Raw genomic sequence first — 17,371 nt, forward strand, 5'->3', positions numbered from 1 at the left:
CCCTTCCGCTCCGAGAACCGAGCGTGCCTGGCTTTCAGCATCTGCCACCTCCCACCTCCCACCCACAGCTTCCTAGCAGCTGAGCCTCAGGAAAGCCCCCACCCCCATGCTGGGACAGGGCATGCTGCTCAGCTCTTTGACTCCCTTCAGGGTGCCACCTGCCCCACTCCTCGCCGAGCTCCTCCTGGGGGCAGGCACTGTGCCGGGTGCTGGGATGGAGCAGAGGGAAGCAGCTGCCGTCTCCATCCTTGGCAGATTCAAGGCCAGCGGGGGAGGCAGATGGTAAAACACCGCAGCAGGGGAGCCTCTGCCAATAAGACAGTTTTCAGAGAATAACCAAGTTCTGGACCACTGAAGATGCACTAATCAAAATGACAGGGAACAGTGTTCCAGACAGAGGGAACAGCATAGGCAGAGGCCTCATGGTACAGGGAGCCCTGGGCATATCAAGAGCCAAAAGGTGGCCTGTGTGGCAGGAGCCTTGAAAGCAAGGGAGAGCCCAGTGGGGAACAGTGGGAAGCTCTTCACTGAGTACTTGGTAAATCACCTGGATTACATTGGGCCACTGCCCGGGAAGACTGCTGGTTGCGAGCCAGGGCCTGGAGTTCTGCACTGGAGTTCCCTCTGTGATCTTGAGTAAGACACCTCCCCTCTCTGGACCTGTTTTGATAAATCAGTGATGCCCCCCACTCGCTATATGCTGATCCTTGAATGCTTGGAGCCTTTGCCCTAGCCGGTCCCACCACCTGGAGGCCCCGCCCCTTCTCCTCTGCATCATTCCGGTTTCGGAGTGCACGAAGAGGCTTCACCGCTTCCAGATGTCACCCTGACAACCCCTGTTGCCTGCGTGTCTCACCCTGTTACATCACTCTGGATTAGTCTTTGCCGAGCTCATACTGCAATGTCCTGTTGGTTCCTCTGTGTGTCCGTTGCCTGTCTGCCCCCTAGCCTAGGAACTCTGTGCCCTCAGGGCCTCAGTGACATTGTTGGCCAAGTTACAGAGGCCAACAAGGGTAACAGAAGATGCTCCCGCCCTGGCATCTAAAGGACCTGAATTCAACACATGCCCACCCTTCCCGCAAATTTGCTCTGAGGATATGCGCAGGTCACTCAGTCTCCCTAAGACTCAGTCTTCTCATCTGCAAAGTGGATCATATCTATTGCAGAGAGTCCCGCACAAAGCTCTCCTCCACCCCTGATGTTAAGTCCTGTTCCCATCTTGGCCCCCAGTCCCAGGAGGTGGGGTGGAGGATCCAGGGACGGATCCAGGTCAAATTCATCTGCTTCTGTTAACTCTTCCTTTGTAGCTGCTGCCTTAGCTTTCATCGGCATATATACAACGTCATATTGCGTATGACTTCAGGGTTTGCATTTAATCCTCAAGGGCTCACCCTTTTTCACATCTGTTTATACTATGTCCCTATTTACTAAGTGGGGAGGGGACTCCTTTATATAGTGCTTCGATGTTAAGTCAATGCCAGTTCTGTTTCTGGGATGTTCTTTTTATGCATTAAGAAATTTCAAAATTAAAGAAAAGATGGGGCTCTGAGCATCAGGAGGGATCCCAGTTTTCTGGTGGCCAGGTGGAATTCCTACCCCCTGGGGCCCCTCAGGAAGCAGGTTCAAGGACACAGCAGGTCACAGGCCACATCTGAGGCAGGATCTGTCAGTATCTTGTCTATTGCACAGAACCCACATCAGCACATGGACTCCCAGCCACACACCCACAGGGGCCCACAGCTCCAGCTTTCCTCCCTCCCCAACATCCTTAGCCCCTAGCATCTCAAGGGAGTCATATCCAGACAGAATAAATGTCCTGTCTGTGTTTGAGACACCCCACAGTCGGAGCCCCCATCTCTCCAAGCCGTCAGACTCCCCCATATCCTTTCCCACAAGGCAACAGAGAAACACAGGGGCTTTAGAAACCAGGCAAGTTTTAAATATATGTTGGCACAATATTAACATTAAATATACATCATAAATAAGCCTTATAAATAGGAAACAGATAAAAACTGTTAAAAATCGATAAATTAGTCATATCCCTCCAAAGAATTGGCCCAGCAACTTCTGGGCCCCCCTCCAGAACCATTGTTTCAGCATGAGAAAATTTCATGATGCACCACCAGGGGGAGCAGCCCGCAGCCGGGACCGAACACCCCGCCCTTCCAGGCAGTAGGTCTACAGAGAACTCAAGTCTTCAGGTCATGTCCATTTGCACTGCATTTGATAGCCACTCTATGTCGTCGAATCCCAGCGAATGGCAAGCAGAGAGGGCTTTACACCAACTCCCTTGAATCACAAAGAGAAAATTGAGGTCCAGAGAGGTAAAGTGGCCTGCCTGAGGCCACACAGTGAGTTAGGGGTTGAGCTGGGACCTGAGCCCTATTCTTAGACTCCCCCCACCCCCAGATCAGTGCTCCCTCTACAACACTCTGCCCCTGTCATAGCTGCCTAAAGTGAGGTCACCCAGATGCACAGGTGTCTGGCCTGAGACTGGCAATGAAGCATAGGAGGCCAGCTCAGGCCCTGACCTCCTCCTCGGAACCATGCCACCATGGAAAGGAGGAAGTCTGGGGGCAACAACCCTGCAAGTCATGAGAGGGAAGGGCCGGCAGGCCTCTGGTGAGCAGAGCAGGGGGGGGCAGTCAGTCTGGCCATGAGTCAGCCTGTGTCATCAGACCCCTGAATCAATGGAAAGTTGGCCCCGCGTGGCATGACCCGGACACCCCACCGAGACTGGGGAACTCAGGGCTGGGGGCTCAATGGCCTGACCCGACCCTCCCAGCCCAGAGAAGGTAGAGGGGCCTGCCTGGCTCCCACCCCTTAAAGTGCACTTCTGAGAGGGGGGGAACAGAGGGGAGCAGGTTTGGAGGCCCCGGGGAGATGTCATCCTACAGAGTACCTGTGGATCCTTTATCTGCCGGGGGCGCCCCTAAGGCTACCGGGGCAGCTGCCCCCTGGGTGGGAGTCTCTTGTTCCTCCTGGACAGTTGCACCCTGCGGACCCCCTTTCGCAGGCCCCGGCGGGGGCTGTGTCTCCGGCTCCGACTCGAGCTCTCCCCCCACTCTTGGAACACCTGCCCCACGGAGTGCATGAAGCGGTGATAGCCGTGCAGGAACCTGCAGCCCTCTAGCCTGCGCTGAAAGGTGTCTGAGGTGGGGGTGGGCGACGGAGATGTCGCCGGGCCTGCGGGAGTGGGCTCCGTTGTCTCCGAGGAGTCTGGAAGCAGCTGGGCCATGCAGTGGATGTTGTTCCTGAACCCGCGAATGTTCTGCTTTGCCCTATTCAGCATCTCCAAGTCCTGGGCCTTGGGGACGTCCCGCTGCAGGGCAGTCAGTCTGTGCAGAATGCTGCCCAGCGTGGTGTGGAGGGCCCGCAGGAATTCCCTCCTGCTCAGCCGCTGCAGGGCGTCTTTGCTGGGGAAGGCCCCCGGGCGCTCCCGGCAGTGCTCCTTCAGTCCATCCTTGTCCAGGCCTTGGCTTTTGATCTGGAGGGAAAGGAGAAGCCGGGCATGAGCGCTAGAGCCCCCACTGTGCGCGCGTACACACACACACACACACACACACACAAATCTGCTCTGGTCTGCCTTGAAATGCTGGACCTTGTGCACCCCATCCAATCCTCCCATTGTACAGATCCAGAAACTGAGGCCAGAGAGGGGTGAGAACTCCCCGGTATCTGCAGGCAGGGACAGAAGGATGCTGGTGGGCTGGCTGGGGCGACTGCCCAGGCGGTGACTGTGGTGCAGGGAGTGTAACCGTGGGCTTCGGGAGGGCAGGACTCTGTTTGGGTCACTGCCGCATCTCTATGCCACATCTGAGGGCCGGGAGGAGCTGGGAAAGCTCTTGCGCCTCCTCGGTGTTTCAGAGTCAGGCCCGGAGAGTTCAGTGCAGCCCTGGAATAACTCAGGGACTTGGTTTCCCCACCTGCCCCATATCGAGTGGGGGCTGCGTGAATGGGAGCTGGGCCTCATCCTCTCTGGGCTCACTCCTGCCCTAGGCCTGCTGCTCTCTGAGACTCGGGTGCCACAGGGGCCAGGCGCTCACATAGGGGTCCAGGAGCAGGCTGGTGCGCTGCATGATGTCCGTCTGCTTCTGGAGCTGCCCAAACAGCTCTTGGTACTTGTCCAAACAGACGCCCATGGCCGGCGTGCTCAGGAACAGGAGTCCAAGGACCAGACCTGGGGCAGAGAAAGGAGGGGGGTCGCCTGACTTGGGGAGGTCGGCGGCTTTCAGAGGGGAGGGCACTTCTGAGGGCCTCAGAGGGCATTGCCCATCGTCTCAGGCTTCGGGCCATCCAGGGTAGGGCTGGGCACTGAAGAGGCACTGGAGCACCTGCTGGGGCCACCATCACCTCCCCAGTGAGTCACTGCCCAGCATCCCAAACAGTGACTGCCCTTCACCAAGCAGGCCCTTGAGAGGAGTTCCTGTGCCTGCCAATCTCACCCACCTCAGGATCTGACACAGGGCAGCCCGGGTGGGCCTGCTGTCTGCAAGACCTCTGGGCCAGGACCCTGGGCTCCCCTGTTGCAGACCCTGGCCCTCTGTGCAGGTGCACTCAGCCTGGGAGCAGCCTGGTGCCGGAGCTCTGTCTGCACAATTAAGAGAGGCTGTCTTGCCAACGGAAGGTTCTGTCTGCAAAGGATGTGTGGGATCCTCTAGACCATAGCCCCATTCTACTACCAGGAAAATCAAGGCACTGAGGGGAAGGGCTTGCCCAGGTCACACAAGGCCAGCACCTTCCTCTTCTCTCCATTAGGGGCCACTTCTCTCAGGCCCACTGGGGGTGCTGCGAGCCAGGCTGTTCAGGGTGGGGGGGCACCGTTACTGCTCCTCAGCCTCCCCACACCCACTCCCCAGGAACCGGCAGCCATGTGGTCGGAAGGGGCCTGTGGCGCAATGGCCCGGAAGACAGTGACACCATGTTCCCTTCCTAAGAACCGTTCAGCCCCTTGGGGAAGACGCTGCCGGGGACAGCTGAGGCTTGGCCACCCAGGCACTGAGACCATAGGCGCTCCTACTACCTCCCCAGGTACCTGCGGCCGGGCTTGGGCGGGGGGTCCATGTGAGCGCTGCATGCACGTGGGACTAGGGTGTCTTCATGGGTGCGTGTCCGGGTCTGCGTGAGGCAAGAGGAATGAACTGGCCGCACACAAGCATTGTGACCCGTCCACCCTGGGGCCCGGGCTGCATGTGGGGGTTCCTGGCTTGGTGAGATTGAGGGCTCCGAATGACATCACGTGCCTCTGTGTGCACGTCACCCTGTGGGTGTGGCTATGCGTGCTGTGTGCCTGTGTGGGCTCCAGGGACCCGGGCCTGGCAGACTGTGTCTATCCATCCCAGACCGAGAAAGAGGCCTCACTGCCCCACCAGACATCGTGCTGCTTTCCTGCTCGGCTTCCGCAGCTTCCTCCTCAGCCCAGCACATCACCCACCTCTCTCCTGCTTCCCTGCCTTCTCCCTCAATCTATCCCCTTCCCTGATTCTCTTGCTCCCACAGTTGCCTCTAAATCAGCTCCCCTTCGAAGACTTCCAGAGATACTCCTTCTGTACCCTGTGAAGATGCTGTGCTCTCAGTGGACCACTTTCTTTGCCTGATCTCCTGGCTCTCTCCCCTTCTCAGCATCCTTCTGGTGCCTGGCCTTCCCATCTCCCAGAGGACAGAAGGTGCCCCTGCTCCCCACTGGTGCCCACGGGCACAGCAAGTAGGTGCTGGTGGAGAGGAAGGAAGTACTTACTGGGCAGGGTCCTCCGCAAAAGCTGTGCCTGCATGCTGGGTGCCCGAGCTCCGGCCGGCGCCTGCTGGGGGTGACACCTCCTGGCTGGGAGCCCTGCGGGCTGGCAGCCACTTTATGCCCGCCAGGGCGATTGGCCAACACCTCGTGAGGTGGGTGGGGAGGGGGGGAAGGGCAGGCCTTCTGGGAACATGGGAAACCATGTTTCCACAGGCGACCAATGGGCGCTGGGTGCGGTGGCATGCCTGCTCCCCCTCCCATTTTCTTCGAATTCGTTCTTTGCTCTTCGAGGTCAGCCCCACACCCAAGGATGATGCAAACCGCAGCCTCAGCCTTCCTGGGGTGAGCAGGGAGCAAGGGGGTCTGCGCCATCTGCAGGGAGCTGTGCCCAAGTTAGAGGGGAGAGTGTGCCAACTGGGTCCTTGGAGGGCCCGCAGGCCAGGCTTGGCCCAGGAGCCATTGGCCTCGCAAGCCACTGTGGTTTGGGGCTGAGGGGAGCGAGACATCTTCCTTTTTGAGTGCCCTTCCCGCCCTCCTGCTGGGGCTGTTGGGACATCTGTGAGCAGAAACCACCGGGCTCTGGGCACAGAGCCAGACCCAGGCTGGCAGCCCCGAGATTGTGGTTCTGGCCCCAGGACCTGCATCCCCCACCGGGGCTCCCAGCCATCTCCTTTCTCCCATGATGCACTCCCCTTGCAAGCAGGCTTCCTTATCCCAGGCCCATTGCCTGCAGCCAGGCCCTTTCTTTACAGACAGGGTCCTGGGGGCCGGCGGGGGGGGGGACAAGAGATGCAGGAAATTAGGGTTCAAGGCTGCTGACATTCTGTGTGACCAGAAGCAAGTCACTTAACGTTCTGGGCCTCAGCGGCCCCACCTGTAAAATGAGGATTCGAAAAGCGTTTCCTCCGCCAAGCTTGTAGCGCTGCCGCTGTCATGGACATAAAAGGCAAAAGTCCTTTGAAGGAAAAAAGAAAGATGAAAGTCTAATTCCAAGTACTCGCTATTGAGGGGTAGTGTGGGGGGCGGAGGAGATGGGGAAGCTGTGAGCTCAGAGGCGAAGCCAGGGTGGGGGAGTCACCGTGGTGACGGTTGGGGACCAGGTTTCACTTTCTCTGAAAGATAGAGATTGTGGGTTGGTCCTGTGCTTCTCGCAGACCTCTGAACGTCAGAGTGAAGGAACCCTGGAGACCACGCCTCTCTAGTCAACCTGTTACTCTGCTTAGGGTCAAGTGAGGCCGGGGCCAGGGCAGACGGGAGGCGGAGAGGCCGCCCCAGCATATCTACCAGGCCTGGAAGAGGGCCCTTGTCCTGCACCCTCAGGAGCCTGGTGGGGAGGAGGGCCTCAGGAGCCCGGGGAACCTGGGTGGGACCCCTAGAAGCTGCCAGCTGGGGAAAGCTTTCCGCCTGTGGAGCCTGGACAGGGAGAGCTGAGGTGGCCAGAAAGGGGGAGGGCCGGACACCCTCCTGTCCATTGCTGTCCCCGACACCTGTCCTGACCAGCAGGGTTGTTCCCACCTGCTCTCTCTTCTGCAGACACGTTCACCATTACTCATTTATTTGTTCAACGAACTTCTATTTGGCCTTGCTCTGAGCCAGCCACTCCCAAGTGCTGACGATCCTGTAGCGGGCAAAACCAGACCCCCTCCCACACCCAGGAGGCTGTTCCTCACCTCCCACCCACTCCCCGGCACCCCAGCATGGCGCTCACCGCGCACACCATTGCCACCCCCAAGGACCAGTTCTGGATTCTCCTCCTGAGAATGTCGCTTCTGCTCAATTCCTCGTCTCGGTGCCCACCCCCACAAGACCATTTCCTGGGGCCCATGCCAAGCCTGGATCCTTCTTCATTTCATATCCCTGATCTCATCTTGCAACAGGCCTGAAAGGGAGAGCGCCCGGGGAAGGGATGCTTTGGCTCCCTTGAATGAGGAAACTGAGAAGCTCAGGGCCCGGCTCCGGGCTGGAGAACCACATCCAGCAGGAGAGCGTCCTGCCCCTCTCAACAACTGCAGACCACCCTCCACCCTCAGGGGAAAGCTACACGCCTTTACTTTCCCGTCCCTGCATTGCCCTGGGTGGAAACAGTTAAGACGAGGGGGCACCCCAACCCGGGCTGTCGAGTCTGAAAGACCGTGCTCCGAGCATGCAGCTAACCGAGGTGTGGTGAGCTGGCCCCAGGGCCCACGGCCACCAACGGCAAAGAGGGCTTAGATAGTCCTTAGCTCGGGCTGCCGTAACAATGGAGCACAGACGGGAAGTCTTAAACAACAGAAATGTATGTTTGCACCATCCTGGAGCTAGAAGTCTGAGACTGAGGGGTCAGCAGGATCGACAGCATCCTCAGCCTCTCTCCTTGGCTCGTAGATGGCTGCCTTCTCGCTGTCTCCTCACATGGCTGTCCCCCAGTCTGTGTGTCTGTCCTAACCTCCTCTTCATAGAAGGACACCAGTCATATTGGATTAGGGCCCCCCGCCATGACCTCATTGTACCTTACCTCTTTGAGAACCCTATCTCCAAATGCAGCCTCGTTCTGAGGGACTGTGGGGTTCTGTCTTCAACACAAGAATTGAAGGGATAAAATTCCACCCATAACAGCTTGCGAGAGGAGGGCATGGTTGGAGGGCTGCAGGGAGTGCGGACGATGGGGGAGTGTCCAGAGCTCGGTGGGAGGGGACAGTGATGTGCAGGAGGACAGGGAGTGGCCCCAAGGTGAGGAGACCCGGCTGGCCAACCGAGCAAAGCATGAGGGGAAGATGCGTCAGCGTTTCTGGTGAGGTCAGCGCCCAGTGACGTCCCTCTCGCCGGCAGGAAGGGCTTGCAACACGGCCCAGCCAGTATAAATAGGCTCCCCGACCACAGGCCCGGGCTGTCCCCTCTTCCCCGGGGCCACGTCAGCTGGGTCCGCGTGATTAGGAGGGGGAAAGAGGACTGGCTTGGTTCCTCAGAACTGCTGTTCCCCTGTCTTTCCGGCCCACACCCCGCCTGTGGGGCTGTACTGCTTTAAATGCAAGGATAGGACCTGGGGAGGCCTGGGGGTGGGTCCAAACTGGAGGCAGGAGGCCACTCATCTGGGAAGAGAGACAGTGACCCCTGACCTTCTAGACTAGGAGGTAGACAGCAACCCAGTTACCAGTGCCAACCTGCTTATGAGCCCAGTGTCCTTGGCCCAGTCGCATCCCCTTTCTGAGCCTCAGTTTCCCCTGTGGACTCAGGCACAATTTAACAATCAAGACGCACTGGAGGAGATTATGCTAAGTGAAATAAGTCAAGCAGAGAAAGACAATTATCATATGGTTTCACTCATTTATGGAACATAAGTAGGAAGATCGGTAGGAGAAGAAAGGGAAGAATGAAGGGGGGTAAACAGAAGGGGGGAATGAACCATGAGAGACTATGGTCTGGGAAACAAACTGAGTACATCAGAGGGGAGCGGGGTGGGGGAATGGGATAGGCCAGTGATGGGTAGTAAGGAGGGCACGTATTGCATGGTGCACTGGGTGTTATACGCAAGTCATGAATCATGGAACTTTACATCAAAAACCAGGGATGTACTGTATGGTGACTAACATAATAAAAAATATTATTATTTTTAAAAAAAACAAAAAAAGTAATCAAGGGACCAACAACCCAAATTTAAAATGGGCAAAGGAGGAGGCACCTGGGTAGCTCAGTCGCTGGCCTCCGGCGCTTGGTTTCAGCCCACGTTGTGATCTCAGGGTGGTGAGATGGAGCTCCGCGCTCAGCAGGGAGTCTGCTGGAGGTTCTCTCTCTCTCCCTCTGCCCTGCCCCCCCCCACATGCGTGCTCTCTCTCTCTCAAATAAATAAATAAACCTTTTTAAAAAATAAAGTAGGGGCAACTCAGTGGTGGAGTCAGTTAAGCCTCCAACTCTTGGTTTTGGCTCAGGTCATGATCTCAGTGTCCTGAGACCGAGCCCCCTGTCGGTCTCCGTGCTCAGCTCCGAGTCTGCTTGTGTTTCCCTCTCCCTCTCCCTCTGCCCCTCCCTCCCTGCTCACTCGCGCTCTCTCTCTCTCAAAAATAAATGAATAAACCGTAAATCTTTAAAAACATAACAAAAGTAAAAATAAAATAAAATGGACAAAGGATAAACAAAGATATTTCTTCAAAATAGACCAATGGCCAATAAATACATAAAAAGCTGCTCACAATCATTTGCATCGAAAATGCAAAATCAAAACCACAATGAGATGCTTCTCCATACCCCCTGGGGTGGCTACCGTCAAAGACGGACAGTAGCAAGTGCCGGCGAGGACTGCGGAGAATCCGAATGCTCACATACCGCTGGCGGCAAAGCCAGATGGTGCAGCCGCTCTGAAGACCGTCTGGCGGGCCCACCAACGCTTAAACACGGACATGTCATACGTGCAACCGTTCCACACCCACATGTACACCCAAGAGAATCGAAAACATACGTTCCCACGAAAACTTCCACACAAGTATTTATAGCAGCATTTATTCACAATAGTCAAAAAGTGGAAGCAACCCAAATGTCCATCAACAGAAAATGGATTTTACGAATGTGGTCTATCCAGACAATGGGGTCTTACTGAGCCACAGAAGGAATGAGGTCCTGGTAGGTGCTACGGTGTGGACGAACCTTAAAGCCACGAGGCTAAGTGAAAGAAAGCAGTCACAAAAGGCCACATGTTGTACGATTCCTTCTGTATGAAATGTCCAGAATAGGGAAATTCATGGAGACAGAAGGCAGAGCCAGGCCAGGAGGGGTCTGAGAACAGAGAATGATAGCTAATGGGCATAGGGGTTTCTTTTGGGCTGATGAGAGTGTTTTTGAATTAAATAGTGGGGATGGTTGCACAATCTTCTGAACTTACTAAAACCCACTGAATTACACACTTAAAATGAGAAATTTGATAATATATATTTTGCATCTCTATTTTTAAAAATGTAACGGCATGGGGCGCCTGGGTGGCTCAGTCGTTAAGCGTCTGCCTTCCCAGGGTCCTTTCCTAGGATCGAGCCCCGCACCGGGCTCCCTGCTCTGCTGGGAGCCTGCTTCCTCCTCTCCCACTCCCCCTGCTTGTGTTCCCTCTCTCGCTGGCTGTCTCTCTCTCTGTCAAATTAATAAATAAAATCTTTAAAAAAAATGCAGCGGCAAATGCTACGAGGACAGTGAGCGTAATTCGGTGACTAATGCACGCGAATGCCCGGCGCGAAGCTTGTGCTCCAGAAATACCCGCCAGCCGGCCAGTCACCAGGACGGACAAAGGCGCACTTTTGCTTATGTCATAGGCTGGCTTTGAGGACGATTGGGAAAGATAATGTTACATAAACCTTGGGGTGAGCAAGGACCTACCAGGGCTCTCCCCGTGAGGTCAGTGAGGTCACCCTGGGCTGGAGGATCCTTTGGCTGAGACCTGCCACAGAGTTCTTCTGGGACTCGGTGTGTCCATAGTGGGGGAAGCCATGTGCTCCGTGTGCCCAGTGGCTCCCCCAAATTGGGTAATTGAGCCCCCTTCCAGAGGCCTGAATACCTATTCAGGGAAGTGCAGCAGAGAGAGAGAGAGAGAAGGAACTACCTTCTGTTCAGGAGTTTCTTACTGCCTGCGGTGGTGGGGGGGATGGGGGGATGCGTCCACTCTGAGGGGGGAACCAGGAGTTAAGAGCGCTGTCCTGCTATCCTCTCCCTGATTGGCCTAGAACAACCGCCCCTTCAGCACCCTGAGTCCAGGGTCCGCTCTGTGAGATGAGGGGACAGGAGACATGAATACAGAGGGCCTAGAACCCTACAGAGCCCCATGGGGTCCCTTAGTGGCTCTAAGCACTGAGATGTCACTGTAAATAAAAACAACTTTAACCATTAAGCAAGAATCAGGAAGTCCAATGGACTCCTGAGTTTTCTCACGATGACAGGATACAATGCCTGTTTTGAAACATCACATTCTTGCCAAAAATGTTCAGGTGCCTCAGGCATGTGCTGTTTGCCCCGTGATGATAATCAGAGATGTTTCTGGAGCTCTTCTGTGTGCCCAGAGCCGTTCTGAGCATTTACTTCAGGCTGACTCTGTGACTCCTCCCAGCCATCCTCACAGAGATCATTGTCTCCATCCGGCAGGTGGGGAAACGGAGACCTGAGAGACGGGGCCTTGGTGGGAGGTCGCACAGCTGGGAGGCAGCAAAGGCAAGTTTGAGTCCAGGCAGCTGTCCTCAGCCCACGTGACTGGCCAGTGCACCGTACACACAGTGGCTTGCCCAGAACTGATGCAGCGACATGGCTTGACGAGCTTGAAAACACATGGCTCTCACAGTGGGACGATGGAGATCCACTTGGTCAAGGGCCAGCTGGTGGAGGAGGATGGTATTTCTACAAGTCTGGGAAGAAAATGCCAGTTTAACTGGCAGAAACGCGGGAAAGAGATGCTACAAATTCCACGTGGAGGGACTGGGTGAGGTGCCGAGCAAGCAAGACGGCATAGGTCTGGTTTAGAGAAGAGCAGGTGTGGCTGGAAGTCTAACAGAGAGGGAGGGAGGAAATGGAGCCACCCACAAAATGGCTTTACTGCCATTGCAGCCCCTCTGGGGGGCTTGTACAACACAGCCTGGTGCCACCCTCTCGTTTAAAACACTCCCCTGGCTTCACATGGACGTTCAGTAAGGCCAAGGTCATTACCACAGTCACCAAGCCCTGCCCACCTCCCCTGCCTCACGCACACCTCTCAAGCCCAATGCCTTCTCTGACCTTCCTCAGTCCCTCAGGGGGAGCAGAGCTCTCACCCCATGGCCTTTGCATATGCTGTTCCTACTGTTTGAATCTCCTCCTGCTGAATGAACTGTCACCCAGTCCAAGCTTTACCGCTTCAGGGAAGCCCTCCCTGACCTTCCTCCTCCCCAGGCTGGTCCCTGCCCACCTCCCTCAAATTCCAAGAGGGTATGCGCTGTAGTGGTGGTTTCCCGTGGCCTCTCCAGAGCACAGCACAGGCCATGTAATATAGTAGGTGCTCAATAAATCCTTAGTGACCGGATGAATGCATGGCCAAGCAGATGTGGCCATCTGTAGGGGGCCCAGGAAAGGTCAGCTGTGGCTTCCAGGCTGTAGGATCCAGATGTGCGCCTCCCACATCTAGTGCACCTGCAACCAGGCCTCCGGAAGTGCAGGCCCACCTCGAGGCTGGGCAGGACCAGGTTCTCTTGGAGCCTTTCTCATGCCTTCTCTTGGTCACCTTGCCCCAAGGAAATCAGAATTATATCACTCACAATACACCAAAGCACGTGATCTCTTTTTTTAGGAAGCCTTGATTTTAAAGACGCTGACTTTTTCCTTTATGATATTTTTTTTAAAAGTGAATTCAAAATATATTCTTTCACCCACTGCAGATTTCAACACTTTCCTGGAAAACAAGCTGAAAAAGAAAAAGACAAGGCATTTCTCCTACTTCCTTTAAAGAATTCACTTCAGATTGAATTCCACAGAAGCAGCACCTGACAGCCTCATAGAAAGGGGCCAGTCTTCACTGGAGGGGACAATCCTGCATTTTGCAAAATAGACACATCATGGTGGCTTTTCAGTCCCTCGTTCAACCTATTTTTAAGTAATTCACTCTGCATGTCAGGCACCAGGTTAGGCATGGGGTATATATCAGCAAGAAAGAGTAGGCTTCCAGGGAAGTGAATTCGTCGTGAACGTTTTTTATATCCAGGTCTTGAAGGGTGAATAAACACTCAAGCCAACATCCAGCATGTGGAGGGATCTGGAAACCCACCATTGTCAGCCTGCTCATTTCTCACCCCAGGTCATAGGAGGGAGTGCCCAACCCAGCCTGGGCTTCGTGGAGTCCAGCATTGCACCTGCATCCTGAGCAGAACCAAACAGAATCCTTCCCCAGGACTGATGTCAGACTCAGGAGACAGGCCACCCTTACACGGCCAAGGTTTCTGAGCTGGGATGTCACCGGTCTGGCGCTGTGAAAAGTCACTTTCCTCAGCTCCACGGGGTGGGGTACGGTTCTACTAAGTGGGTGAGAACGTGGTCGGCAGAGCCAGAGGCCAAGCAACTGCCCTGAGCCCCTGGTGTCTGCCTGAAGCCAGGAGCAACTCCACAGCGAGTCCCAGCTACACAGGACAATGATGTCAGTCTATTTTCTGCTGGTTGAGCTGGTTTCCTGGCACTTGCAGTGGGGAGTCCTTTGTCCTGCCCCAGTATGAGGATGGAAGCAGGAGGGGTGGAGAGGCTGGAGGGAGGAAGTGGGATGGCCTTGGAGCCTTCTCTTGGTGCCGACTGCTGCAAAAGCTCAGAGACTTTGCTCAACAGAGAAAGCAACTGGGGAAAGATGGAGGGAACCAGCCAGGGTCCCCATGGGGCTGTCTACAAATGATAGCCCGGGTCCCAGGGGGAAGTCCGGGACACAGAGGTGGGACTCACTAGCAGGGATGCCTGGAGGAAACGACCTGGGACAGGTGCTGTGGAAGACCTGCCTTCTTCCTCTTCTTATTCTTGGGGAGATGCCAAGGAAACTCTGGGTGTTTATCTTGATAAGAAAAAAAGAAACGGGGGTGGCTCAGTCGGTCAAGCGTCTGCCTTCAGCTCAGGTCATGGTCTCAGGGTCCTGGGATTGAGTCCTGCCTGGGGTTCCATGCTCAGTGGGGAGTCTGCTTCTCCCTCTCCCTCTGCCCCCTCCCCTCATGCTCTCTGTCTCTCTCAAATAAACAAAATCTTCAAAAAAAAAAAAAAGAAAGAAACGAAGAAACACCCTGCCCCTCCAAGGGGAGAAAAGGCCATCAAAGCTTGCTCTGTCCAAAGGCCTACTGGTGGACATTCGATGGGTGATGGGGATGTGGCCAGCTGAGGCCAGGCCACTCCGTCCACAGAAAAAGCATGTAAGAAGGAAGAGAAGCGGAATATGGCAGTAAACACAAATGTTGGGTCCCCCTAATAGCCCAAGGTGGGAACCCAAATGTCCATCAACAGATAATGAATTTAAAAAGTGGTATGTCCATACAATGGAATGTTATGCAGCCACAAAAAGGAATGAAGTACTGATATATGCTACCACCAGACGCACCTCAAAAACATCAGGCTGAGTCAAACAAGCTCGAGGCCAAAAGTCACATATTATATAATTCTGTCTACACGAACTGTCCAGAACAGGGAAATCCACAGATAGGATGCTGATTGGCAGTGGCCAGGGACTGGTAGGAAAGGGAATGAGTGACTATTGACGGGTGTGGGGCTTCCTTTGGGAGTGATGAAAACATTCTAGAACTATACAGGTGGTAGTCGCACAGCACTGCGAATGTGCTAAATGCCACCGAGCTATTCACTTTAAAACGGTCGGTTATGTATTATGTGACTTTCACCTCAATTTTAAAAATTCTTTTTTTTTTTTTTTCTTAAGGCAGAGCTTAAAAACGGGGCAAGTCCAGGGAAACCAAGGGACTGAAAAGCAGTGAGTCAGCTGCAAGGGGGCAGGTGAGAGTCAGAGGTCTCCCGTAGCCCCTCCTGTTACTGCTTGGTTAGCACCTGTCCCAGAGCTCTTGTTCGTTGACTTAGAGAAGGCTCACCTCAACGTCGAAGGCCAGGGCCTGCCAGCTCAGGACAGGCCCCAGATTTGGGCGGGAGCGAGTCTAGGGCAAGGCACAACAGCAGAGCAGCCAGAAGAGCTGCTGCAGCCAGGACGTCTCCAAGGCAGACCTCCCGAGCGAGGCTCTGCCCAGGCTGGTGGTCGGGGAGGGAAGGGACACACTAAGACTTGGCTAGGGAAAATTCACTTGTGCAGCCAGACAACACGGACACCAGCAGGAAGCCTGGGAAGCACAGGTGAGGCCAACTGTGGGCTGAATTAGGAGCCTGGGAAGCAGCAAGGGCCAGGCTGTGGAGGATGGAGCTGGTGTGTGTGTGTGTGTGTGTGTGTGTGTGTGTGTGTGTGTGTGGCGGGGGTATTGATGTCTCTGTGTCACGGCGGACAGCCAGGACAGAGGGGCAGAAAGCCAGGCCAGACTTTCTTCAGGCTGCCGACAGAGGAGGAGTGGACAGAGCAGTAGGAGGGAGACCGGGGAGGCTGAGGCCGCTGGGGTGGAGGGCGACGGTGGAGGGGTGGAGGGGGGCGCCCAGCAGTCCCCTGGAGACCGCAGGAAGCTGGGCCTCCCGAGACTAGGGAGAGGCAGGAAGGCCTGAGAGGATGTGGGTCGAGAGAAGGAAGGTAGACAGGAGGGCGCACAAGGACACACATGTAAACACGAAAACACCGGATGCAGATGCACACACCGGCACACGTGGACACACAGACACTGCCCCGCCACAGACGAGAGCAGAGATACAGACACCAGCACCAGCCACGTCCACGTGTGTGCAAACAGGCAGATGCCTCCAGCCACGTGTACGTGGGACGCGCGCAGAAATGGAGCCAGGCACACCGCTGACGTTCAGACGAAATCAGATGCACGTGCGGCTGCAGACAGAGGCACAAGGACACACTGGGACACACATGTGGACAGACAGACACACACACTTTCTGGCCGAAACAGGCACGTCTGCAGAGACGCTCACAGAGGTCTGCGCTGACGGCCAGCACGGAGCCCCGTGCAGCATCCACATCGGCAGCACGACCAACCCCCCCCCCGCCCCGAGAAGGAAGCCCCAGGCACCCCCATCTGAGGCACCCTTGGCTCCAGAACCCCAGCACCGGGGCACGCCTGGGAAAGCGAGACAAACCACGGCCATTGCCCAACACACCCACTGGCCCCAGCCCAGGGTCAGGAAGGAGCCAGGGCCAGGAGTCGCGTGCCTGCCCACACATTCACAGCCACCGGCAGCAGACACCCAGCCACCGACGCAGACAGCTGGGATTGCGAGGGATCTTGCAAAATCATCCCCATCCCTCAGGGTTCAGCTAAAGTGTCCCTTCCCCCAGGGGATGTCCCCAGGCTATGGCCACGGTTAACCTTTTTGAAATCCGGTGTTGCCCTGCTCAACTCTGTGACCTCGGGCAAGTCACTACACGTCTCGTGTAAAACAGGGGGTTAATGAGAACATGTGTTGAATACATGAGTTAATGGCGCACATCCCTTCCCAGTTCTTGCGCAGATGGGGGAATCCGCTTCCCCGTATTCAGTCAGCTAGCTGCAGATGGGGCTGCCCTCCCGCCTCCTGCCCGGTCCCTTCCCTCCAGATGTCCAGCTGGGACATCCAAGAAGGTATGGGTTTATTCTCCCTCCTACACAGGACCAAGAAGCTAGCTTCCTTGGGACTTGGCAACAAGCATGGGACCATACAGCCCTGCCTGGCAGGGGTGGGGATGAGGACTTTATACTCTGAATTTCTGCTCCAGTAACTTCAAGGACTTAACAGGTCATTCCCTCTGCATGGGCAGGTAAAACCTGTGAGCATTGAAATGAGCCTCGACTGTCTCTGCCCGAGCTTTCCTCATCTCCGTCCCCACCCAGCCAGGAGCACCACCCCCCCACCCCGGTTCACATCTGCCCAGCAGATGCCAGACACTGGGCTGGCAGTCGGAGGGCTGAGAGCACCTTCCTACTCCCCAAGGGACTGTGGGCAGGGCCTTCCCCAGGCACAGGCTGCCATCTTTATGAGGATGGGCACTCAGGCTCTGCAGTCTGGGGCCTTGACCCTTGCACTCAGGAATGGCTGTGCTGATGTGGACAG

The 17,371-nt window shown here is 55.7% G+C and overlaps 1 protein-coding gene and 1 long non-coding RNA gene across 4 annotated transcripts; one reads left to right on the forward strand and one right to left on the reverse strand.

Annotated features, from left to right (window-relative positions):
- Positions 1-1,917: 1,917 nt before the first annotated feature.
- OSM (oncostatin M) lies at positions 1,918-6,719 on the reverse strand. 3 transcript variants are annotated; one of them, XM_008710628.2, is made up of 4 exons: positions 5,738-6,719; positions 4,047-4,180; positions 2,903-3,487; positions 1,918-2,289 (listed from the first exon to the last, which is right to left on the reverse strand). In XM_008710628.2, the coding sequence occupies exons 1-3, from the start codon at positions 5,769-5,771 to the stop codon at positions 2,939-2,941; spliced, it is 717 nt and encodes a 238-aa protein (XP_008708850.1). In that variant the 5' UTR covers positions 5,772-6,719; the 3' UTR covers positions 1,918-2,289; positions 2,903-2,938. The 3 variants fall into 3 exon arrangements, with proteins under 3 accessions (XP_008708850.1, XP_008708851.1, XP_008708849.1); XM_008710629.2 differs by having other exon boundaries at positions 1,918-3,487; positions 5,036-6,717; XM_008710627.2 differs by having other exon boundaries at positions 1,918-3,487; positions 5,738-6,716.
- On the forward strand, positions 4,195-13,471 carry LOC103681111. The gene is made up of 2 exons (XR_573239.2): positions 4,195-5,031; positions 13,087-13,471. It is a non-coding gene; the product is annotated as an uncharacterized LOC103681111 (long non-coding RNA).
- Positions 13,472-17,371: the final 3,900 nt, after the last annotated feature.

Source organism: Ursus maritimus, unplaced genomic scaffold (assembly GCF_017311325.1).
Source record: "Ursus maritimus isolate PB19 unplaced genomic scaffold, ASM1731132v1 scaffold_33, whole genome shotgun sequence".
Lineage (NCBI taxonomy): Eukaryota > Metazoa > Chordata > Mammalia > Carnivora > Ursidae > Ursus > Ursus maritimus.

Excerpts from the sequence above, each read along its gene's own strand:
- OSM (XM_008710628.2), bottom strand. The coding sequence starts at position 5,771 with ATGCAGGCACAGCTTTTGCGGAGGACCCTGCCCA. Across the intron at positions 4,181-5,737 it reads TTTGCGGAGGACCCTGCCCA|GTCTGGTCCTTGGACTCCTG; the intron begins GTAAGTACTTCC and ends TCTCTGCCCCAG. Across the intron at positions 3,488-4,046 it reads GCCTGCTCCTGGACCCCTAT|ATCAAAAGCCAAGGCCTGGA; the intron begins GTGAGCGCCTGG and ends CTTTCCCTCCAG.